The sequence below is a fragment of the Telmatherina bonti genome, assembly GCF_933228915.1.
Source record: "Telmatherina bonti genome assembly, chromosome: 19".
NCBI classification, from domain to species: Eukaryota; Metazoa; Chordata; class Actinopteri; order Atheriniformes; family Telmatherinidae; genus Telmatherina; species Telmatherina bonti.
In genome coordinates, this window is record NC_136617.1 from 39,447,273 (window position 1) to 39,474,008 (window position 26,736).

Sequence of the window (26,736 nt, forward strand, 5' to 3'; positions counted from 1 at the left end):
TTTCTGTGTATTGTAGCTAGCACTGGATGCTGTGGTCACTAGCAGCCAGTTCATGTTTGCAACCTGCACAACACCATAGAAGCAGGGGTAGTCACCTGTAGTGCAACATGACTGCACCTGAGGACACTGGTTCTACATGATCTTAAAGATCTTGAAGATGTCTGGAAGAAGTTTGGCTTCAGATGGCCACCGTACATTCATAATATGTTATACCCATCTTTACTATTAGATGGCAGTAATTATACGCACTGCACATTTAAAAGATGCAAGTCTGTTAGATCTCAGGCAAGTTTATTTATAAAAAAAAATATCTTTGTACTGAAGTAACCAGTGGACTGGATCAGGTCCAGACCCAGAACCTGACTTATAGGGACTCCCAGCTAAACAGAAAGTTGTCATTTACAACCTAATTTTAACAGGCAGAGCTTTGTAGTTTAGTGGATCAGGAGACACAACAACGGCCAATCACAGGTAAGTTCGTTCATCTAACCTGATATTATTCATCCAATCAAATCTGTGGATTCTAACCAGTGAAGATCACAACTCCTTGGTGCAGACAGATGGGATGGGAAGGTGTTTTTGATCGACAACCCAGATCATAAACGTCTGATCCACGTTTTACTCAGATCCTGGATCAACGAATAGCTGAGGCAGTTTTCTTCTTCGTTGGTTGTCTTGTACACATCCGATTGTCTCGTGGTTGTACACACATCTTAGTTTTTTGTTTTTTTTTTGTTATTATTTAAGTGTAAATACTTGTGAGATTCCAGATATCTGGAGAAGTGAAGTATAGTCTCGGGAACACAAACAAGAGCTTTTCTTTTTCTCTTGTTTCCATGGTGGACCCAGTTCTCTGGAAAGGTTCAGATCCACAGCTTTATCAGGAGGAGATGCCCTCCTGGGTTGGTCCTGGTCCAACTGCAGCATGCTGCGTTGTTGACCAGAACTAGGATCAAACCAGAATACAGAAATAAATCAGTGCTGGTCTGATGAGGCAAGAACAGCTTATTATTCATCATTGATAGAGGAAAACAAAAACAACCCTCGGTTTCTTTTCAGCACTGTAGCTAGGCTTACTAGGAGCCGGAGCGCTGTGGAGCCATGTATTCCTTTCTCACTTAGCTGTGATGATTTCATGTATTTTTTCAGGAATAAAATTGACACTATTAGAGATCAAATCCACAATACTCTTCATTCTACCTATAATGTTGAGCCTGTTGTGGTCTCCGAAGCATCCTTAGAACCAGGATCTGACTTGTGTCTAAATAGTTTCTGTCCTGTCCAACCCTCTGAATTAACTAAAATAATAGCTTCATCTAAACCATCCACCTGTATCTTAGACCCTCTCCCAACGAGCCTCTTTAAGGACATTTTCCCTTTAATTAATACATCACTACTAAATCTTATCAATATGTCTTTAGTGACAGGATATGTACCACAATCATTTAAAACTGCTGTAATCAAGCCATTACTTAAAAAGCAATCTCTGGATCCAGAGGTGATAGTAAATTATAGACCTATATCTAATCTCCCGTTTATGTCCAAAATTCTGGAGAAAATAGTTTCAGCTCAGCTACATGCCCACCTGAGCAGAAATAATTTATGCGAGGAGTTTCAGTCAGGATTTAGAGCTCATCATAGCACTGAGACGGCATTGGTGAAAGTTACTAATGACCTTCTTATGGCCTCAGACAAAGGACTTGTGTCCGTACTTATCTTGCTTGATCTTAGTGCTGCATTTGATACAGTCGATCATAACATTCTGTTACAGAGACTAGAACAGGTGATTGGAATTACAGGTACAGCGTTAAGCTGGTTTAAATCATATTTATCTGCTAGACTTCAGTTTGTTCATGTAAATGACAAGTCCTCCTCACAAACTACAGTAAGTCATGGAGTTCCTCAAGGTTCTGTACTTGGACCAATACTCTTCACGCTATATATGCTCCCTTTAGGCAAAATTATTAGACAGCATGGAATAAACTTTCATTGTTATGCAGATGATACTCAGATATACTTATCCTTTAAACCAGATGAAACAAATCAGCTCAATAGGCTACAAAATTGTCTCATAGACATAAAGACTTGGATGTCTAGAAATTTTCTCCTCTTAAACTCAGATAAGACTGAAGTAATTCTCGTTGGATCTGAAAAACTCAGAGCTAAATTTTCCAGTTTTGTAATGAACCTGGATGGCATTACTTTAGCTTCCAGTGCTACAGTGAGAAACCTTGGAGTAATATTTGACCCTGACCTGTCCTTTGGTCCACATATTAAGCAGGTTACTAAAACAGCCTTCTTTCATTTACGTAATATAGCCAAAATTAGGGACATTCTGTCTCGGAGTGATGCAAAAAAACTGGTTCACGCTTTTGTTACTTCGAGACTAGATTACTGTAACTCTCTATTACTGGGCTGTCCTAAATATGCCCTGAAAACCCTTCAGCTGATCCAGAATTCTGCAGCCAGAGTCCTGACCAGAACCAGCATGAGAGATCATATTTCTCCAGTTTTAGCCTCTCTTCATTGGCTGCCTGTTGAATCTAGAATAGAATTTAAAATCCTTCTCCTTACATATAAAGCCCTCCACAACCAGGCACCACTATATATCAAAGACCTCATTGTTCCTTATATACCAAGTAGAGTACTTCGTTCGCAGACTGCAGGCTTACTTGTGGTTCCTAGAGTCTCAAAGAGCCGAGCAGGAGGCAGAGCCTTTGGTTATCAGGCCCCTCTCTTATGGAATAAGCTCCCAGTTAGTGTTAGGGAAGCAGACACCCTCCCCACCTTTAAGACTAGGCTGAAGACTTATCTTTTTGATAAGTCCTATAGCTAGGGATGGTTAGCATCCCTTAGTTATGCTGCTATAGGTTTAGACTGCTGAGGGACATTTCCTGATACACTGAGCTTCTTTCTTTTTCTCTTTATCTCTTTCTTTTATCCCCCCCCCACCCCCCCCAATAACAGTGTAGCATCATTAACATGTATGTCTCCTGTCTCAGCAGGTCTCCCTGGCCGGGAGTAGCAGTTCCTGTTGTCTGTTGTCTTTCTGTCCTCTTCCCCCCACACAGCAGAGGCAGATGGCTGCCTGTCCTGAGCCGGGTTCTGCCGGAGGTTTCCTTCCTGTTAAAAGGGAGTTTTTTCCTTCCCACTGTCGCCAGTGTGCTTGCTCAGGATGGGAGATTGAGTTGGACTCAACTCAATTCGTTGGTTTCCTTATATAGGCTGTTATGAATTGGCCTTCATTATGTTTTCCCCTCTGTCTGTCAAGCGTCTTGAGATGGCATTGCCGTGATTTGATGCTTTATAAATAAAGTTGAATTGAACTGAATCAGCAGACATTCACTCTGGCTTCCTGTCTGTCAGAGAACTGACTTCACTGACCAGACCCTTCAGGTCATCAGGACCAGGTCTACATTGTGTTCAGAGACCAGACCCCTCAGGTCATCAGGACCAGGTCTACGTTGTGTTCAGAGACCAGACCTCTCAGGTCATCAGGACCAGGTCTACGTTGTGTTCAGAGACCAGACCCCTCAGGTCATCAGGACCAGGTCTACGTTGTGTTCAGAGACCAGACCCCTCAGGTCATCAGGACCAGGTCTACGTTGTGTTCAGAGACCAGACCTCTCAGGTCATCAGGACCAGGTCTACGTTGTGTTCAGAGACCAGACCCCTCTGGTCATCAGGACCAGGTCTACGTTGTGTTCAGAGACCAGACCCCTCAGGTCATCAGGACCAGGTCTACGTTGAGTTCAGAGACCAGACCCCTCAGGTCATCAGGACCAGGTCTACGTTGTGTTCCGAGACCAGACCCCTCAGGTCATCAGGACCAGGTCCTCGTTGATAAAAGTAACTGTTATTTATCCAAAGCATTTTCCAACAGTTTTTATTGAATTTTTTTTTTTTTATAAACATGTTTGTTTGTTTGTTAGTCATGCTGTCTGCACCTCGCTGTCATGCTGCAATGTTTTAATAGGATGCATTTTGTCTTGTGTGACAGAAATAAACTTGCCATGGTTTAACGCAGACACTGGTGGTCAGGAGGAACCATCCTATTGCAGGTTTCTTCCTCATTCGTTTGAGCTCTTCGTCACCATGGTGATTGGGTTTACTACTGGATCGCCTCCAGCCACCTGCTGCTCATGAAGAGGTTAAACTCTGTTGTCCAGCACAAAATCTGTCGGGGCTAAGTGTGTGTTGCAGGTCGTTTAAAAGCCCAGCAGGGGGCGGAGTTTGCCTCCAATGTGATGTTCAGCTTCACACAGGCTGCTTCAGCGCTGCAGTTCACCTAGCGGCCACAAGGGGGTGCTGTTTGCACACGATCCTTGTAGCTTCAACCAGAGAAAAAGAAGTTCAACTTTCAACCCGTTTGCTCAACAAGAACAATATTTATTTATTTTTTCATGTTTGTTTTACCAAAATGTTTCCAAATAGTCTGAACGGCCTTCTTTTTTCACTTTTTTCTTTTCAGCTTTCTTTTGATGACATGTTGTTTTTTATTTTATTATTATTTGTTGTTGTTGTTGTTCTGCTGCTGCACTGTGGTCCAGACCAATGCTGCTCATCGATATTATCTCTTTTTCAGAGCAGTAAACCTTAAAAAAGAGCCCAGTAAACACTTAAGCCAACATCTTTAAATCCCCTTTCTCACGCTGCCTCTCAGTTTGACCTTCGCCGTGGCAACGTGTCGACATGCTGCCATGTCAACAGGAAGTAGAATGTGTGTACCTAATAAAGTGGCCAGGGAGAGCGGATCGTCCATGTCTGCATGTAAAGATGACGTGTCAGCTCTACATGGGTGAAGATCAGTAATCTCTGGAACAGCTGCTGATGTTTTTTCCTTGTGAGGTTTTTGTCCATCAGTCGTCCTGTCCACATATGTCCTTTTCAGACTGTCCAGTTCATGCCAGTCCAGTTAGAACCACTTAGAACCAGTTAGAACCAGACTGAACCATGCGTCTTGTTGGAAAGATTGAAGTTGAAAAGCTTTTTTATTTGCAGCTATTTCCACCAACGATTCTCTCTTTCTCGGCTTTCCATAAAACCTCTACATTATTATTATTATTATCATCGTTATTATTATTATTATTATTATTATTATTATTATTATTATTATTATTAGTAGTAGTAGTAGTAGTAGTAGTATTTAAAAAAACACAACCAGCTGAACCAAGTGACTACAGACCAGTTGCCCTGACATCTCACATCATGAAAGTCCTGGAGAGACTCTTACTGGCTCACCTCAACAAGCAAGTAAACACCTTTCAGGACCCATTCCAGTTTGCATATCGTAATGGACTTGGGGTTGAAGATGCCATCATATACCTGCTCCAGAGAGCACACTCTCATCTGGACCATTCAGGCAGCACTCTGAGGGTCATGTTCTTTCATTTCTCAGTGCTTTTAATACCATTCAGCCTGCTTTGTTATGTGAGAAGCTCCATAAATTCCAGGTGGATACCTCCACAACCACCTGGATCTATGACTACCTCACAAACAGACCCCAGTTTGTGAGACTGAAAGGTTGTGTGTCTGAGATGGAGGTTAGCAGCACTGGTGCACCACAAGGAACTGTACTCTGGCCATTCCTCTTCACTCTGTACACCTCAGACTTCCAGTACAACTCTGAGTCCTGTCATCTGCAGAAATACTCTGATGACTCTGCAGTTGTGGGGTGTATCAGGGATGGACAAGAAGCAGAGTACAGAGAACTGGTCAGTCAGTTTGTTAAATGGTGCGGTGACAATCATCTCATATTAAATAGCAGCTAAACAAAAGAGATGATTGTTGACTTCAGGAGGAAGAAGAATAAACAAAGCACTGTTTCCATCCTGGGAGAGGAGGTGGAGGTGGTGGAGGAATACAAGTATCTTGGAGTTCAGCTGGACAACAAACTGGACTGGAAATGCAACACTGACTACATCTACAAGAAAGGTCAGAGCAGACTGTACTTCTTAAGGAAGCTGAGATGGTTTAACGTCTGCACCAAGATGTTGCATATCTTCTAGAAGTCTGTTGTGGAGAGTGCAGTCAGCTTTGCAGCATCTGCTGGGGTAGTAGCATCAGAACCAGAGACTTGAAGAGAATCAACAAACTGATCCAGAAAGCTGCTTCTGTGCTTGGAGTAACTCTGGAGCCGCTGGAGCTGATTGTCCAAAGAAGAATGCTGCACAAGCTGATGAAGATGATGGAGGATTCTTCACACCCTCTCCACAACACAGTGATGAAACAACAAAGTGTGTTCAGTGAGAGGCTTCTTCAGGTCCGATGTAAGACTGAAAGATACAGAAGATCATTCCTGCCAGCAGCCATCAGCCTCCGGAACAAGACCTCCTCTAGTTATTATTATATACTATAATATTTCCCTTTGGAGATTAATAAAGTATTTTTTGTTTTATTTAATTTTCATTTCATTAGTAGTAGCAGTATTATTATTATTATTATTATTATTAATGCCCTGCGATGGACTGGCGAGCTGTCCAGGGTGTACCCTGCCTGTCGCCCAAAGCCGGCTGGGATAGGCTCCAGCTTCCCCGCGACCCTGAATTGGAATAAGCGGTTCGGAAAATGAATGAATGACTGAATGAATGAATAATAATAATAATAGTATAATTATTCTTATTTTTATTATTTGGTGTTTCAGCATCAGTTTTGTGGAAGCAGAACTAACTGGCAGGGGAGAAGACGGAGTCGTGTCCGTTTCAGAAACACAGAAGTTGTTTATAATAGAAAATGTTTATGTGGGTGAGGGGGGCCCGGGCCCCCGCAGAGCGTGTAGCAACGTCCCTGCTGGCCAGAACAAACACTGATAAAAGCTGCTGGTTCGACTGGAAACCAGTCTGTCTGTTGTGACTGTGTGTTCATGTTGCAGAAGCACCTGAAGTAAACACCTGGTGTTTACGTCACATAACCACTTTAGATACAGAACCACGGTTTTAACCATGAAAAGCCACTTCCGGTAATACGGCAGATCACGTGGTCGCTGAGGTTCGGAGCTACAGGTGGGGGGGGTAGCAACAGTCTACGCATGCGCCCTGGGGTTAATCTCGCTACACACCTTTTGGCTGCTAACGTGTCGAGAAAGAAGTTTTAAACTCTGCTGTTTTAATTTTCCAGCTGCTTTCTGAACCATAAGAAGGATTTGAGTTATTTCTGTCCGCGCGCTCCAGGCTGCGCGAGCCTGAAGGTTCAGTGACCTGGTTTGGATGAAAGGCAGCTCGTGGAGCTACTTCCGCCTCGCGCTCCGGATGGACGGCAGGGACAGGTGTCCAAAGTAACCAGGACATCGGGACGGACAGGTGTCCAACCAGGACATCGGGACGGACAGGTGTCCCTGGTCTCTGGGACACGTTTCGACGCGACCTAACAACGTTTAAGGTGAGTCTTTAGTCAGACAGGTATGAGCTAATTTAGCCATCAGAGCTAACGCTGCGCGCGCATAAGCCACCTGCAGGACCCGGTTCCGTCCGGACCCAGGTGTCCCACTTCACCCAGTTAAACAGACACCAGTTACAGGCGAAGCCAACAAAGCTTTCCACGGTGTTTTACCTGTCGATGCAACAGGTGACCGTACCTGGATGACGTTGAGATTAAGTTTTCATGTTTGGGTTAAAGTTTCCCGTCTGGGATAAAGTTTTCCCGTCTGGGATAAAGTTTTCCCGTTTGGGATGAAGTTTTCCCGTTTGGGTTAAAGTTTTCCCGTCTGGGATAAAGTTTCCCTGTTTGGGTTAAAGTTTCCTGTTTGGGATAAAGTTTCCTGTTTGGGATGAAGTTTCCTGTTTGGGTTAAAATTTCCTGTTTGGGATAAAGTTTATTGTTTGGGATAAAATTTCCTGTTTGGGATAAAGTTTCCCCGTTTGGGATAAAGTTTCCTGTTTGGGTTAAAATTTCCCGTTTGGAATAAAGTTTTCCCGTTTGGGATAAAGTTTCCCGTTTGGGTTAAAATTTCCCGTTTGGAATAAAGTTTTCCCATCTAGGATAAAGTTTCCCTGTCTGGGATAAAGTTTTCCCATCTGGGATAAAGTTTCCCTGTTTGGGATAAAGTTTTCCCATCTGGGATAAGGTTTCCCTGTTTGGGATAAAGTTTTCCCATCTGGGATAAAGTTTCCCTGTTTGGGATAAAGTTTTCCCATCTGGGATAAGGTTTCCCTGTATGAGATAAAGTTTCCCCATCTGGGATAAAGTTTATCCCAAACAGGGAAACTTTATCCCAGATGGGAAAAGTATCCCTGTCTGGGATAAAGTTTTCCCAGCTGGGATAAAGTTTCCCTGTTTGGGATAAAGTTTTCCCATCTAGGATAAAGTTTTCCCGTTTGGGATAAAGTTTCCCGTCTGTGATGAGCTTGGCCTGGACGTGGCCGCCCAGGTGTCGTCTTACACTTCAGGTGTGAAGTGTTTACCTGCGAGGAAGCAGCTCGTCTCTCCGACATGAATCCCGCTGCATTCCTCTGACAGGTCCGTGTTCGTGTCCCGACAAGCCTTCAGTGTGACTGTCGAGTGGAACGCCCTGCTGGGAGTCCCGGAGACAAAAGAAGCTCCAGTTCATTGTACTGGGTGTTGATGGGCAGACTGGAACCAGGTCAGTCATGTTATTGGTCTTTGCAGATGGTTGTGTCTGAACAAGCGAAGCTCCGTGGTTCCGCTAGAGACGGGAACATTCAGGGAACCGGTTTAGTTCCCTACCTTTCTGGAAAACCTCGGTTCATTCCCACGATCAGACGGTCCTGGATCCAGGAGCAGAGCTATGTGCGAGACGCGGCGGTGGGTGAGATGCGGCGTGTGTGTTGTGCGTGCACATATGGTGCACGTGGCATGGCGGTGGAGCTGGCAGCGAGCAGCCATGTCGGCCCTCCCAGTACGCCGTCCTGCTGAACGTGTGACCCGGTTGCTGCTGACATCAGCAACTCCTTGTTGTTGTTTACCGCCACGTGGTTAAAACATGTTGACATGTAAACGTCGGCGAATCCTAACCGGAAAGTCCGGTTGCTGCTGACGGGGAACGCTCGGCTAGCTCTGCCTCCTCCTGGTTCTTGGTAAGGCTGCGTGCTTTCTGGTGAAGTATTGATCATCTCGTCTGACTGGAAACTGATAATAATCCATTTCTGGAGGCGGTTCTGCTGCCGGGCTGGTCCTCGTTACGCAAGACCAGTCAGACCAGTTGGACTGGACCACAGCTGACTGGAGCAGCTGGAAGCCAGAGATTTGTCAACAGCAGCAGCGGAGAGGACTGTCATCGTTTCCCAGTGTTCCCACACGTTCCAGCAACTGATGGACCCGGAAGTCCAATTAGACTGGTGGACCTGGAAGTCCCGTTAGACTGGTGGACCCGGACGTCCCGTTAGACTGGTGGCCCCGGAAGTCCCGTTAGACTGGTGGCCCCGGAAGTCCCGTTAGACTGGTGGCCCCGGAAGTCCCGTTAGACTGGTGGCCCCGGAAATCCCGTTTAGACTGGTGGCCCCGGAAGTCCCGTTAGGACTGGTGGCCCCGGAAGTCCCGTTAGGACTGGTGGCCCCGGAGGTCCGGTTAGGACTGGTGGACCGGGAGGTCCTGTTAGTCTGGTGGACACTAACGATGCTAATGTGATGTTGAAGCTCTCGGTCATGTGAGACGATGCTAACGAAGCTAATGTGACGTTGAAGCTCGCAGTAATGTCAGACGATGCCAATGACGCTAACAATGCTAATGTGACGTTTAAGCTAGCGGTCATGTGAGACGTTGCTAACGAAGCCAATGTCAGCTAATGTGATGTTGAAGCTCGCGGTCATGTGAGACAATGCTAACGACGCTAACAAAGCTAAAGTGACGTTGAAGCTAGCGGTCATGTGAGACGATGCTAACGAAGCTAATGTGACGTTGAAGCTACCGGTCATTTGAGACGATGCTAACGAAGCTAACTATGGTAATATGACGTTGAAGCTCTCAGTCATGTGAGACAAGGCTAATGATGCTAAGAAAGCCAATTTGACGTTGAAGCTGGCGGTCATGAGACAGTGCTAACGATGCTAATGTGGCGTTGAAGCTTGAGGTCATTTGAGATGATGCTAATGTGACATTGAAGCTCTCGGTCATGTGAGATGATGCTAAGTATGCTAATGTGACGTTGAAGCTCTTGGTCATGTGAGACGATGCTAACGATGCTAACGAAGCTAATGTGATGGTGAAGCTCTCGGTCATGTGAGATGATGCTAAGGATGCTAATGTGATGTTGAAGCTCTTGGTCATGTGAGACGATGCTAACGATGCTAATGTGACAGTGAAGCTCTCAGTCCGGTGAGATGATGCTAAGGATGCTAACGATGCTAATGTGACGTTGAAGCCTGCGGTCATATGAGACAATGCTAACAAAGCAATTGTGACTTTGAAGCTAGCGGTAATATAAGACAATGCTAACAAAGCTAATGTGACGTTGAAGCTAGCGGTCATATAAGACGATGCTAAGGATGCTAATGTGATGGTGAAGCTCTCGGTCATGTGAGATGATGCTAAGGATGCTAACGATGCTAATGTGATGGTGAAGCTCTCGGTCATGTGAGATGATGCTAAGGATGCTAACGATGCTAATGTGATGTTGAAACTAGCGGTCATATGAGACAATGCTAACGAAGCTAATGTCTGCTAATGTCTGCTCCTGTGTTTCAGCTGCTGACCGCTGGACACGTGATGGACAAAGGTAAGATTGCTTCTCATGTGTTACCTGGGTTAGAAGGAACCTTCCGTATCTACAATCTGTCTTCCCATACCGTGTTCTCGGTCGCTCCTTACTACTTCCTGCTTCCTTAACCAATCATATGCAACTCCCCAAGGTTGCTAAGCAACAGCACGCCGTTTTGTCAGGTGTACCCACCTGGTACAAGCAGCGGACCAGTATAGTTTAAGCAGCATCTACGAGGCCTCGACGTCCTTCCAAAGTAGTAGACGTCTCTACGCTCCAGGACTTTCCATTAAATATACCAAGCGATCCAGTTTCATACTCAGCACTGTGTGACTGTACTGATAGATTGGGTGAGTGGCCTATTAGAGCCTGATCAATCAAATCAGCTCTTTAGGTATGAATCATCATCGGCCGCAGTTTTGCTGCTTAAAAGCAGATTTATACAGCGGTCATGTGGTACAGACGGCCTTACAGTGATTGGTCTGCAGCGGTCATGTGGTGCAGACGGCCTGACAGTGATTGGTCTGCAGCGGTCATGTGGTATAGACGACCTGACAGTGATTGGTCTGCAGCGGTCATGTGGTACAGACCTTGTTTGACTTGACATGTTCATGGAAAGTTGTACCTCTCCAGACGACTTTCCGTGAAACATCCATAGCAGCAGCTGATGGTGACCAGTTTACAGGCTTTAATCAGCGAGACTGCAGCAGTCTGTTGGTCGGGATGGTACGGTAGCGGTGGGAAAATGGAATCGAAAATTGGGAATTTTTGCTTCACAATTTTAAAATCAATTTTTTTTTGTTACATAATCAATTTTTTTGTTACAAATGAATAAAAAAAATTAATCTACTATAAAATTTTTGTCATTTTTATTGTTTTTATTGATTTTTTTACTTGTCTTCAGAATGATGGTCTGTCTACTGGCCTCATTGAAATCAAAGAAAATGATGAGCAAAACAAGTTTTATACATTTTTCTGTTTTTAAACTAAAAAATCAGCAATCTCATAGAATTGTGAGAATCGCAATTTAAATCAAATCGGCACCCAAAAAATTGGAATCGAGGTAAATTGGAACAAAAGCATATCGTCACTGCCCTAATACTCAAATGGTTTGAATCCTATTTACAAAACAGGAGTTTTTGCAGTACATCTTGGGCAGTTCTCTTCTACAGAGACTTGGAAATGGGGTACTTCAAGGCTCCATCCTCTGTCCCCGTCTGTTGATATATTCCTCTGGGGTCCATTCTTATGAGATATAGTGTCATTTCATTGTTATGCTGATGACATTCAGATTTATTTATGGAGCTAAACTTCCTCTGCATAAATAAAGATAAAACTGAAGTCATGACTTTTGGAAAAACTGACCTGCTAGCAGGATGCAGCTGTGCTGTCGGCTCTCTGGACTCTAAATCTCTAGGAAATGTTGCTGAGAGACATTTTCCTCTGGGTGAAGTGGTTCCTCGTCCTGATAGTAGTGTATACATTCTGTAATCATGAACAATAAGAAATATAGTTAGACCCCTCAGTTTACTGTAAATCTGTAAAAACTCTGACCAATCCAAATGTTCCGAACCAAATGGAGTTGTTCATTTCTTATATTTTGTAGCTTCTTCTCCTGGCTCCGCTCCTCCCCCTCCAGCAGCGCATACCTGATAGCCACACCCTGCATATAAACAGCGTGTTAGGATGAAAATACAAAGTAGTGAAGAAGAAACTCGGAGGGGGAGGAGCTAAGACAAAGGGAAGAGCTAAGAGAGGGGACGGAGCAAGGACAGGGTCCTGCTAGCTCCACAACATCACCTAGCCCAGCTTCAAGCGCCATTTTATTAAAAATCTTGCAGTCTTCCTTGATTGTAATTTTAAATTTAACAGGCAGGTCAGTGCAGTGGTCCAGTCTAGTTTTTCTTATTTAAGGCTCATCTTCCCATGATGTCCAGCTGCCAGCCTGTTAATGGTGAGAAGCAGTGAAAAGACGTTACACCTGTACTGCCTTCTCTTCACCAGCTGCCCGTCTTGTTTAGAAAATTTTTTATAGTTTTAATTCTGACTTGTATGTGTTTTAATGGTCCTTTGTACTTTTCTGAGCTTCCGCTCCATCACTGTTGGAGCTCAAAGATCTGAAGACCAGATTCCTCTAGTGGTCCCGAGGACTCGACTGGAGACTCGACTGGAGGCTAGACTGGAGACTCGACTGGAGGCTAGACTGGAGACTCGACTGGAGGCTAGACTGGAGACTCGACTGGAGGCTAGACTGGAGACTCGGCTGGAGGCTAGACTGGGGTCTCAGCTGGAGGCCAGACTGGGGACCCAGCTGGAGGCCAGACTGGGGACTCAGCTGGAGGCCAGACTGGGGACCCAGCTGGAGGCCAGACTGGGGACTCAGCTGGAGGCCAGACTGGGGACTCAGCTGGAGGCCAGACTGGGGACTCAGCTGGAGGCTAGACTGAAGACTCCAGTAGAGAATCAACTTGAGGCTCGACTCGTGACTTGACTGGAGAATCAAATGGTGACTACTCATGAATTTACTGGAAGCTAGACTGGAGACTGGACTCGACTTGACATGAGACTGGACTGGAGGCTCGACTCAACGTGACTGGAGGCTCGACTGGAGACTAGAATGGAGGCTAGACTGGAGGCAAGACTGGAGACTTGACTGGAGATTAGACTCGAGACTTGACTGAAGGCTGGACTTGAGAGTCTACTTGTGATTTGACTGGAGGCCAGACTTGTGACTCGACTGGAGGCTCAACTCATGACTTGACTAAAGGCTAGACTTATGACTCGACTCGAGACTTAACCAGAGGTTAGATTCGAGACTTGATTGGAAGCTGGACTCATGCCTTGATTAGAGGCTTGACTCATGAATAGAATTGAGATTCAACTGGAGGTTAGACTCAATACTCGACCGGAGTCTAGATATGAGACTCAGCTGAAGGTTAGACTCATGACTCCACTTGACTCAACTGGAGGCTAGCCTCATGACTCGACTGGAGGCTACTCGTGACTCGACTGGAGGCTAGAGTCATGATTCGACTGGAAGCTAGACTCGTGACTCGACTAGAGACTAGACTCATGCCTCGACTTGAGACTCAACTACAGGTTAAAATCGAGACTCAACTGGAAGCTAGACTCATGACTCAATTGAAGGCTAGACTCATGACTCAATTGAAGGCTAGACTCATGACTCAACTAGAGGCTACAGTCATGACATGACTAGAGGCTTGACTCATGACTATACTTGAGGCTAGACTCACGACTCAAGACTCGACTGAAGGCTAGACTCATTACTCGACTTGATACTCAACTGGAGGCTAGACTCATGACACGACGGGAGGCTAGACTCGTGACTGGACTCGAGGTTAGACTTGTGACTCGACCGTAGGCCAAACTCATGACTCAACTGAAAGACAGACTCGTGACTCGACTGGAGGCTAGACTCGTGACTCGACTGAAGGCTAGACTCGTGACTCGACTGAAGGCTAGACTCGTGACTCGACTGAAGGCTAGACTCGTGACTCGACTGAAGGCTAGACTCGTGACTCGACTGAAGGCTAGACTCGTGACTCGACTGAAGGCTAGACTCGTGACTCGACTGAAGGCTAGACTCGTGACTTGACTGAAGGCTAGACTCGTGACTTGACTGAAGGCTAAACTCGTGACTCGACTGAAGGCTAAACTCGTGACTTGACTGAAGGCTAGACTCGTGACTTGACTGAAGGCTAGACTCGTGACTCGACTGAAGGCTAAACTCGTGACTCGACTGAAGGCTAAACTCGTGACTCGACTGAAGGCTAAACTCGTGACTCGACTGAAGGCTAGACACGTGACTCGACTTGAGGCTAGACTCGTGACTCGACTGGAGGCTAGACTCGTGACCTGACGGGAGGCTAGACTCGTGACACGACGGGAGGCTAGACTCGTGACACGACGGGAGGCTAGACTCGTGACCTGACGGGAGGCTAGACTCGAGACCTGACGGGAGGCTAGACTCGTGACCTGACGGGAGGCTAGACTCGTGACCTGACGGGAGGCTAGACTCGTGACCTGACGGGAGGCTAGACTCGTGACCTGACGGGAGGCTAGACTCGTGACACGACGGGAGGCTAGACTCGTGACACGACGGGAGGCTAGACTCGTGACACGACGGGAGGCTAGACTCGTGACACGACGGGAGGCTAGACTCGTGACACGACGGGAGGCTAGACTCGTGACACGACGGGAGGCTAGACTCGTGACACGACGGGAGGCTAGACTCGTGACACGACGGGAGCTAGACTCGTGACACGACGGGAGCTAGACTTGTGACTTGACTGGAGGCTAGACTTGTGACTTGACTGGAGGCTAGACTTGTGACTTGACTGGAGGCTAGACTCGTGACTTGACTGGAGGCTAGACTCGTGACCTGACGGGAGGCTAGACTCGTGACCTGACGGGAGGCTAGACTCGTGACCTGACGGGAGGCTAGACTCGTGACCTGACTGGAGGCTAGACTCGTGACCTGACTGGAGGCTAGACTCGTGACTCGACTGGAGGCTAGACTCGTGACTTGACTAGTGGCTAGACTTGAGACTTGACTAGAGGCTAGACTTGAGACTTGACTAGTGGCTAGACTTGAGACTTGACTAGAGGCTAGACTTGAGACTTGACTGGAAGCTAGACTCGCAACACGACTGAAGGCTAGACTCGTGACTCGACTGAAGGCTAGACTCGTGACTCGACTGAAGGCTAGACTCGTGACTCGACTAGAGGCTAGACTCGTGACTCGACTAGAGGCTAGACTCGTGACTCGACTAGTGGCTAGACTTGAGACTTGACTAGAGGCTAGACTTGAGACTTGACTGGAAGCTAGATTTGTGACTTGACTGCAGACTCGACTAGTGACTCAACGTGACTCGATGTATGACTTGACGTGTGACTCCTCTACAGCAGAGTGGTGTCCCAGGTGTTGGTCTGGTGGGACGTTGAGTGGCCTCCAGGGAGCAGCCCCACCAGTCCTGACTCTCTTTATCTGGGCTGTGTCTCAATCAGCGCACTAACACTACTTCGTGCACTATGTTTCAGTGCATTTACACTGACTTTTGTGCAAAAAACTCAGTGCACTGAAAGTACCCGGATGCTGCCCTAACCCCGCCCATAAATGCAGTGTGGAACGATGGACACTTCCCGCACTAAATCGACGCCATTTTGCTGACGTAGCGGAAGAGGATGGACTTTCCATCAGTTTACCAGGTAAATAATGGCGGAGTTTAACGCCGATCCAGGCGGGGATTCATTTGTATAAATGTAAGTATTAAATTATTCCGTTATGATTGTGATGTATACTGCAACCTGCTAATCTATCCCTGACGACAGTTATGGATCTGACCATTTGTCAGACTCGGTAGTTAGCACCGTAGGTTAGCACACTGTTAGCAGTTTTTATCCGCTGTAGTGGACGTATACAGGTTATATGTGTTATAAATGATGAATGTTATAGGTTCTGTGTGTTCATTCATCCTTGCTGAACGTCCAGATGAAGCATTGTGGTGTTTATAACGTAAACTATTAATACCGATATAGCGCCAGTTTTTAGAGAGCGGTCCGTTACTATGGTTACCACTGATGCCATAAATCTGCATCGTATCGTCAGATCTGAACTGCTGAGAAAATAAACATAGTAGTGAATTTAGTTGGTTTGATTATTAGAGTGCAAAGTGTGAGGTGTGTAACTTTCTTCTGCATGGCTCCACCTCGTCTGTCCCTGATTGAAAATCCATCGAGTGTGTGTGTGTGTGTGTGTGTGTGTGTGTGTGTGTGTGTGTGTGTGTGTGTGTGTGTGTGTTTGTGTTTAGTTTACATTGTAGTTGGTGTCATGTAATATTTACTGAATGTTTCGTGTGTTTTGTGTATGGTAATAAATTAATTACAAAATATTTAATTATATTAGAAAAATGTAAAGAGAAGTTCATTGTAGATCTTCATCATATAGAGACACACAATTTGTTTCCCATTCGCCAAATTATTTATTGTTTAGATATAAATGCAGTCATGATCTGGGGAGTAACACATCATTACCATCCTCTGCCTCTCATCAGCCTCACAGACGGTTCCTGGAGATGCTGCTGGTTCTCCTGCTGGTTGTTCCCCAGCTGCCCTCCTGACATCTTCATCATCATCATCTTCATCATCATCATCATCTGGCTCCAGACGTACTTCACCTCCTTCCAGAGCCTTTATGAAGACGGACCTCCACCTGGTCTCTAGGATCCTGAAAGACGGACCTCCACCTGGTCTCTGGGATCCTGAAAGACGGACGTCCACCTGGTCTCTAGGATCCTGAAAGACGGACCTCCACCTGGTCTCTAGGGTCCTGAAAGACGGACCTCCACCTGGTCTCTAGGATCCTGAAAGACGGACCTCCACCTGGTCTCTAGGATCCTGAAAGACGGACCTCCACCTGGTCTCTAGGGTCCTGAAAGACGGACCTCCACCTGGTCTCTAGGATCCTGAAAGACGGACCTCCTCCTGGTCTCTAGGGTCCTGAAAGACGGACCTCCACCTGGTCTCTAGGATCCTGAAAGACGGACCTCCACCTGGTCTCTAGGATCCTGAAAGACGGACCTCCACCTGGTCTCTGGGATCCTGAAAGACGGACCTCCACCTGGTCTCTGGGATCCTGAAAGACGGACGTCCACCTGGTCTCTAGGATCCTGAAAGACGGACCTCCACCTGGTCTCTAGGGTCCTGAAAGACGGACCTCCACCTGGTCTCTAGGATCCTGAAAGACGGACCTCCACCTGGTCTCTAGGATCCTGAAAGACGGACCTCCACCTGGTCTCTAGGATCCTGAAAGACGGACCTCCACCTGGTCTCTAGGATCCTGAAAGACGGACCTCCACCTGGTCTCTAGGATCCTGAAGGACGGACCTCCACCTGGTCTCTAGGATCCTGAAAGACGGACCTCCACCTGGTCTCTAGGATCCTGAAAGACGGACCTCCACCTGGTCTCTAGGATCCTGAAAGACGGACCTCCACCTGGTCTCTAGGATCCTGAAAGACGGACCTCCACCTGGTCTCTAGGATCCTGAAAGACGGACCTCCACCTGGTCTCTAGGATCCTGAAGGACGGACCTCCACCTGGTCTCTAGGATCCTGAAAGACGGACCTCCACCTGGTCTCTAGGATCCTGAAAGACGGACCTCCACCTGGTCTCTAGGATCCTGAAAGACGGACCTCCACCTGGTCTCTAGGATCCTGAAAGACGGACCTCCACCTGATCTCTAGGATCCTGAAAGACGGACCTCCACCTGGTCTCTAGGACCCTGAAAGACGGACCTCCACCTGTCCTCTAGGATCCTGAAAGACGGACCTCCACCTGGTCTCTAGGATCCTGAAAGACGGACCTCCACCTGGTCTCTAGGATCCTGAAAGACGGACCTCCACCTGGTCTCTAGGATCCTGAAAGACGGACCTCCACCTAGTCTCTAGGATCCTGAAAGACGGACCTCCACCTGGTCTCTGGGACCCTGAAAGACGGACCTCCACCTAGTCTCTGGGACCCTGAAAGACGGACCTCCACCTGGTCTCTAGGATCCTGAAAGACTGACCTCCACCTGGTCTCTAGGGTCCTGAAAGACGGACCTCCACCTGGTCTCTGGGATCCTGAAAGACGGACCTCCACCTGGTCTCTGGGATCCTGAAAGACGGACCTCCACCTGGTCTCTAGGATCCTGAAAGACGGACCTCCACCTGGTCTCTAGGATCCTGAAAGACGGACCTCCACCTGGTCTCTGGGATCCTGAAAGACCTCTCCACACACACCTGGCTTCTGACAGGCAGCAGGTGAAGCGAGCTTGCAGGTGGGTTCAGACAGGCTGCCTGAGGAGCGTCATGAGGAAGATGGACCGCTACAAGCAGGAGGAGATTCAATAAAGGATTCAATAAAATGTTTCTGTAACAACTTTGCTGCATCTCTGTGTCTGAGCATCTTCTTTACAGCATTACATTCCCTACATTATCATTTATAATCCCTTTCCTGTTGCCAGATGTGCACAGCATCAGAGTAAACACCAGTTAAAACACATGTGTTTCATGTAAAGGACATTTTTATACTGACAATATCTTTGCATATTTAAAAGCTGTTTTATTAGTGTTTTGATTTGCACTTTATTGTACTAATAAGCCTGTGGGAGACATGCAGAGACACATGACAGTCTGATGTTGCTTTGTATTGTTAACAACTGAGATAGATCCCTCTAGTGTAGGCCATAATATATGATGATATGATACATAAAGTTATGTTTGCTGGATTTGTTCATTTATTTATTACAACTTCCTAAAAAGAATTTAGTGGGACGAACCGTCTCTGAAACGATGAGCCAACAATGATGCGAGGCTGGCAACAGGCACTCTGGGTACGTATGCAGGCGGGTCATACACGTTAGAAATAAATATACATACCAACTCATGTTCAGCCAATCGGAGGAGGATCCTTCGTCACCTTTAATACGATGTAGTTTCATGAGAGAAGCAAATTCATTCTCGTAATTTAGCGCTTTGTTTTACTTTTGGTGGCAGAATAATTGTGGTCAAATGTGAGTTCGTCACTACCGGTTAGTGCTCTACGTCCATGTTCCATTTGGGACAACACTTACCCACTGTAGTGAGCACTACAGAGAAAAGTGCGTAGTGCACACTATGCACTGCATTCCAGTGCACTAACGAATTGAGACACAGCCCAGGTCTTATCCTCTTTAAAGGAGTGCTATGATGGTATTTGGAGTTTTCTGAGCTTTCTACACATTTTAATCAGACTTCCGTGTTTGAGGCTTTCAGGGAGTTTTTTCCCCGCCTTTCCTATTGGCTGCTCTTGGTGTCAGTCATTTACTTCCGTCTAAAGTTGTCTTTTTGTGCAGGGTTAGGCTACACCAGGGGTCGGCAGCTCCGGTCCTCGAGTGCCATAGTCCTGCAAATGTTTGGAGTCTCTCTGCTGCAACGTACCTGGCACACATCAGACCTAATCAGCAAACTTGACAGAGCTGGACATCAGACTCTGCACAAGTCTGCTAATTAGCCGTTGATTTGAATCAGGTGTGCAGCAGGCAAACCTTTGCAGGACTGTGGAACTCGAGGACCGGAGCTGCCTCCCCCTGGGCTACACTATGCTCGTTTAACCCACATCGTATAACATCCAGCTTGGCTTCATCACGTGGTTGATTTGTCCAAATCTTTGCTGAAGAGTGGGCGTGAAAAACTGCAACCATGACGTAGACTGGCTTTCAGCTGGATTCCAGGCCGATGACCGCAATATGACAGCAGACCTCCGATAGCATCGCTGTAACTATGCTAACCTAGCATGGCGTTAGCTGGCTAGTGACTGCCGAAATAACATAAGGAGCAAATATTAGCGAGTACAGAACGATATTCACGACTCCGTCAGCTGCGTGTTCAGAGGAGCGACATGAAGCAGAGATGAGGTTTAGCAACATTACTGTTGGTGATTATAACGCAACTCTATCAAAGATGACATGACGTCTGAGAAAGGTGCTTTTTATTCTGCTCCATGCAGTGAGTTTTTATTCTGCTCCATGCAGTGAGGACAGTAAGTGTCTGAACACCTGTTTATCAGCTGGAATTCTGACCCTCGGAGACCTGTTAGTCCACCTTCAACCTGTCCTCCTCCACTCTACTTATCTTCAATCAGAAGCACCTGTTTCAGGTTGTTAGCTGCAGAAAGACACCTGTACACCCCATACAATCAGTCGAGTTGGGTTACCATGGCGATATTGTGACAGCATTGCATACTGGGTTGGGGTGTCATGAAGTCCTTCAGGTGACACAATGTGTGGTTTGTAACTGAAAGTCGAGGCCACGCCCCGAGGATGGCGGCGCTGGCAGGTACTGGTACTGCCACACGGCCTTGGAACTGTTTCCCACTGAGCGGACGGCCGGTTGGAACACCTGGGAGCACACCCGTAAGTCCGCCTGGACGTTGGCTCTGAGGACAGTTTCAAAGCTGGCCTGGCGGCGCTGGCGGCACTGGCGGCGCTGGCTACTTGTGCGCTGTAGATCAGCGGTGAGAAGGATTAAGGAAGCTTGGCGTGTTGATCCCTGACCAGGCAGTAAAAATAACCCGGATTTCCTCCTCCTGGCATGGCAGGAACGCGTCACGTCACGTGCTGCTTGTTGTCCTCGCAGTCCAGCTCAGCATGTCTGGAAGGTGAGCTGCTTCCTCCGACACGGAGACACGAGCCTGTCTGAGCAGGTTTTGTCTGTCCTATTCGTGTCCCCACGGCTGTCCTGCGACCGGAGCCTTGTGGCGTTCCGGACATTCCCGAGCCAGAGCCCTCAGCTCTGCTGGCGGCTACAGCTGGAGAGATTTGCTGTCGGACTGAAACCAACCAGATCTGCCTGTGTGGATTGGTCGAACCTTGTCTTTCTTCTTCTTCATGAGGAGTTGGCCTCGCTGGATCCGGCCTGGAGAAGGTTCTGTGTGGTCCCGGTTCTGAAACCTCCACCTGAACCGTCCTGAGCTGCTCACATGTAACCTGATTCACCTGCCAGGTTTCACTTCCCGCTCACCTTCTCCAGTTACCTTCCAGATCCCGCCCCTCCTTCAGGGACTGTCTGTAACATGGTGCTAGCTGCAGGGAGGGGGGCGGCGGGGGTCCCTGAAGGCCCGCGGGCTGGACCAAACATCGCTTGCTGTGAACTTTGCCTTGAAAAGTCAGCTGTGGGGAATGAAAGGCATGTCGGACAGCTGGATCACCTTAGTGACATATTTATGAAGTCAGATCAGGAAGGGAGGGACGGACGCTGAGAGACGAGACGGAGGGGGAGGGACGGGGGAGGGACGGACGACAACCAGAAGAAACTAAACTCCTGAAGTGAGCAGTCGAGGTAGGTGGAGTCGCAGCGTCCGTTTGGCCGCTTCAGGTCTTCTGCTGCTGCGGACCTCCTGAGAGGAAGGTGCGGCAGGTCTGTGGGGACGGGAGCCGTAGCATGGGACACGGCGCCAGCAGCCAGACTGCCAACCAGCAACCAGCCCAACGCAACGCCGGTGAGTCTGAGGCCGCACGCCAGCCTGGAGGGGGGGTCAGATGGGTGGCGGGCCACGGTGAGGTGTCGGGGATTAGACGGCCGTCAGGAGGACGGCGGTACAGAGACGAGACGGAGGACGGCGGTACAGAGACGAGACGGAGGACGGCAGGCTCAGACAGGTGCAGAGGAATGCACGCTGATGGAATGTGCTGATTGCAACACAAGCCTCGGCACAGAGCCGGACCTGCTAACGGATCTGCCAACACACACATTTCCTGCTGGTTCACCAGTCAGACTGTGGTTTTATGCCCAGTTACACACGGGTTTTCTCTGCCTGTTGTTCTGTGTACTGGTCATGTGATGAGCATGAGTCATGTGGTCGTGTTTGCTGGTTGTTGCATCCCAGTTTATCGCCTGTCTGCTCCAAATGTTAGATAGAGGATAGAGTCCCAGCAAACCCAGTATCAGCTTTGTTTCCATCCAGTAGCTTCCTCTGCCGTGTGACCACCGCAGATTATCAGTATTATTATTATTGTTACTGTTATTATTATAGTTATTATTGTTATTGTTATTATTATTGTTGTTGTTGTTGTTATTGTTATTGTTGTTGTTATTGTTTATTATTATTATTATTATAGGTCAGTTTGACACAGATGGGTTAAAATGTAAACTCACATCACTTCCTTCTACAGTTTTATTTTTCCGTCCGCTTGATGCCAAAGTAACTAAATAATAGAACAAAGTAAAGACACGTCCACATCAGATGATCCAAACCCGAGTCAGTTTGCTGGGAAAGTCGCTTCGTTTGGGGAAATGTGAACGCGCCAAACGAATCCTGATTTGGACCAAAGAAGCAGCTCGGTCCGCCTACAAACGCAGGTCTCGGTCCGTTTCAAGCGGACCAAATACAGGAAGCGGACTACAAACCCAGTCCCTTCCTGCATGTGGCGTAGCGTTGCATTGTGGGTAAATCCATAGCGATGGCGTTAAGGGTCCTCTGCCTCGTCTGGTGTTCATACTGCGTCCATTGTTGCAGAGTATTTCTGCAGTATACTTGCATAAGACACAATAAAAACCCAAAACAGCCATAGTTTGGTCTCCATGTTTAACTGGCAGGTGGAGGAAACAGAGTTTTCTTCTTCACGCCGGTCTGGTCCTCTCTTCTGCTAAATACTAGTGCAGCGCCCCCTCTGGTGGGAATGGGGAGATATTATTCTAATGGTTTGGCTGGTTTGACCAAAGTGCAGCGTGAACACGGTCCGCATGGATACACCCCCCTACAGCTGGACCGAGTCCCCAACCGGACCCAGTCCCCAACCAGACCCAGTCCCCAACCGGACCGAATCTCCAACCGGACCGAATCTCCAACCGGACCCAGTCCCCAACCGGACTGAGAGTCCAACTGGCCTGAGTCTCCAATCGGGCAAAGTCCCCAGTCGGACCGAGTCCCCAACCTTTCTCCTGGTTATTTAGAACTCTACGCCGTCTCCACCCTCCTTTCTCCTGGTTATTTAGAACGCTACACCGTCTCCACCCTCCTTTCTCCTGGTTATTTAGAACGCTACGCCGTCTCCACCCTCCTTCCTCCTGGTTATTTAGAACGCTACGCCGTCTCCACCCTCCTTTCTCCTGGTTATTTAGAACGCTACAACGTCTCCACCCTCCTTTCTCCTGGTTATTTAGAATGCTACAACGTCTCCACCCTCCTTTCTCCTGGTTATTTAGAACGCTACGCCGTCTCCACCCTCCTTTCTCCTGGTTATTTAGAACGCTACGCCGTCTCCACCCTCCTTTCTCCTGGTTATTTAGAACGTTACACCGTCTACACCCTCCTTTCTCCTGGTTATTTAGAACGCTACGCCGTCTCCACCCTCCTTTCTCCTGGTTATTTAGAACGTTACACCGTCTCCACCCTCCTTTCTCCTGGTTATTTAGAACGCTACGCCGTCTCCACCCTCCCTTCTCCTGGTTATTTAGAACGCTACGCCGTCTCCACCCTCCTTTCTCCTGGTTATTTAGAACGCTACGCCGTCTCCACCCTCCTTTCTCCGGTTATTTAGAACGCTACGCCGTCTCCACCCTCCTTTCTCCTGGTTATTTTTTCTCCTCTCTGATATTTTCCTCCCTCTCGCAGGACTCCTTCCTGGTTGTATTCTAAAATTTCTCTTTTACCATTAAAGTATTTAAAGCCTGGCAGGCATGTGGTGCCACCACCACATTTCTCCTGATGTCAGACTTAGTTCCACCGCGTTTTCCACACATACCTACAGTTGGAAACCATCCAGTTTCACTCCAGATCTGAACGAGATCTGCCCTGAACTTCATGACACTGGTACCAAAGCCATGTTGTAGCCATGGAAACGGTATAGGGCCCTATAAAATCTGTTTTATTTTTTTCCCAAATTCCATTTATTTTTTCCTAAATTCTGTTTTTTCCATTTTAATTTTTGGGAATTCCATTTTTTCCATTATATTTATTGGAAAATATAATATACTTTCTTGCGTTCTTTGTTTTCTTCACCTTTTACTCCTATTTTACTTTAAAAAACATTGTTTTTTTTATTTAACTATAATTTACACAAATTAAATAAAAATGTACTTTCAATTCACTGAGTTGACAGACAAGACATGTCCTCCTGCCATTTCCCTCTGAGCCCGGCAGGTTAAAACCTGCTGCCATGTGATTCAGAACGTGTCTGACTCATCACCAAACCATTACAAGTGTTTCCACTCCGACTCATGACTGTTGTTTAATAGCATTAGCCAGTTAACCGAGGTGACTAACACCGTTGATAGTTTCTGTTAACCTGCTGCTCTTTTATTCTCATTACAGCAATTGATGCATCTTTCACCTGTTTTTCCTTCTTTCACCTGTTTCATCTGGAGAATGAAGTTCATGAGGTTTTTCCTCCTGAAGCCGTGGTGGCGGACAGGAGACTGTTGGACAGATGCCAGGAACACTTGCAGAGACGGAGGGATGGACTGTAGCAACAGTTTGTTGTCGTTGGTGGCACGAACAACAGTCCTGTTGGAGATGCTGATCCTCCAAATTGGACAACCCGGTCTTCTCATGAAACGGCTAATATCTCCTCCATTAGCTTGTATGTGGTTTCATAAATGTATCAACACAAAGATGCATCTGTCTGATCCAGGTCTACAAGGAGGAACGGCAGGTTCACCAACTCCAGGTCTACAAGGAGGAACAGCAGGATCACCAACTCCAGGTCTACAAGGAGGAACAGCAGGATCACCAACTCCAGGTCTACAAGGAGGAACAGTAGGATCACCAACTCCAGGTCTACAAGGAGGAACGGCAGGATCACCAACTCCAGGTCTACAAGGAGGAACGGCAGGATCCCCAACTCCAGGTCTACAAGGAGGAACGGCAGGATCACCAACTCCAGGTCTACAAGGAGGAACAGCAGGATCACCAACTCCAGGTCTACAAGGAGGAACAGCAGGATCACCAACTCCAGGTCTACAAGGAGGAACGGCAGGATCACCAACTCCAGGTCTACAAGGAGGAACAGCAGGATCACCAACTCCAGGTCTACAAGGAGGAACGGCAGGATCCCCAACTCCAGGTCTACAAGGAGGAACGGCAGGTTCACCAACTGGAGTTGGACCTGGAGGTCCACAAGGAGGAACGGCAGGTTCACCAACTCTAGGTCTACAAGGAGGAACGGCAGGATCCCCAACTCCAGGTCTACAAGGAGGAACGGCAGGTTCACCAACTGGAGTTGGACCTGGAGGTCCACAAGGAGGAACGGCAGGTTCACCAACTATAGGTCTACAAGGAGGAACGACAGGTTCACCAACTCTAGGTCTACAAGGAGGAACGGCAGGATCCCCAACTCCAGGTCTACAAGAAGGAACGGCAGGTTCACCAACTCCAGGTCTACAAGGAGGAACGGCAGGATCCCCAACTCCAGGTCTACAAGGAGGAACGGCAGTATCCCCAACTCCAGGTCTACAAGGAGGAACGGCAGGTTCACCAACTCTAGGTCTACAAGGAGGAACGGCAGGATCCCCAACTCCAGGTCTACAAGGCGGAACGGCAGGATCCCCAACTCCAGGTCTACAAGGAGGAACGGCAGGATCACCAACTCCAGGTCTACAAGGAGGAACGGCAGGATCACCAACTCCAGGTCTACAAGGAGGAACGGCAGGTTCACCAACTGGAGTTGGACCTGGAGGTCCACAAGGAGGAACGGCAGGTTCACCAACTCTAGGTCCACAAGGAGGAACGGCAGGTTCACCAACTCCAGGTCTACAAGGAGGAACGGCAGGTTCACCAACTGGAGTTGGACCTGGAGGTCCACAAGGAGGAACGGCAGGTTCACCAACTATAGGTCTACAAGGAGGAACGACAGGTTCACCAACTCTAGGTCTACAAGGAGGAACGGCAGGATCCCCAACTCCAGGTCTACAAGAAGGAACGGCAGGTTCACCAACTCCAGGTCTACAAGGAGGAACGGCAGGATCCCCAACTCCAGGTCTACAAGGAGGAACGGCAGTATCCCCAACTCCAGGTCTACAAGGAGGAACGGCAGGTTCACCAACTCTAGGTCTACAAGGAGGAACGGCAGGATCCCCAACTCCAGGTCCACAAGGCGGAACGGCAGGATCCCGGACTCTAGTTCTACAAGGAGGAACGGCAGGATCCCCAACTCTAGGTCTACAAGGAGGAAAAGCAGGATCCACAAGTCCAGGTCCGCATTGAGGAACAACTGGATCCCCAAGTCCAGGTCTACAACGAGGAACGGCAGGATCCCCAATTCTAGGACTGCATTGAGGAACGGCAGGATCCCTAAATCCAGGTCCGCATTGAGGAACAGCAGGATCCCCAAGTTCAGGTCCGCATTGAGTAACAACTGGATCCCAATGTCCAGGTCTACAACGAGGAATGGCATGATCCCAAATTCTAGGTCCGCGTTGAGGAACGGCAGGATCCCCAAATCCAGGTCCACGTGGAGGAACAGCAGAATGTAGAAGACGTGCATAATTCCCAAGGAGACTCATGGATGTATGATCTCAGAAGCTGCTTCTGCTCGACACCGAGCAAA

At 47.7% G+C, this 26,736-nt stretch overlaps 1 protein-coding gene across 1 annotated transcript in view; it reads left to right on the plus strand.

The window, feature by feature from the left end:
* Positions 1–20,437: 20,437 nt before the first annotated feature.
* Positions 20,438–26,736, plus strand: part of LOC306769777 (uncharacterized protein) — a 28,263-nt gene continuing 21,964 nt past the window's right edge. Inside the window, 1 exon segment of the mRNA XM_079258480.1 lies at positions 20,438–20,849. Coding sequence (XP_079114606.1) covers positions 20,783–20,849 — 67 coding nt within the window. The 5' untranslated portion in view covers positions 20,438–20,782.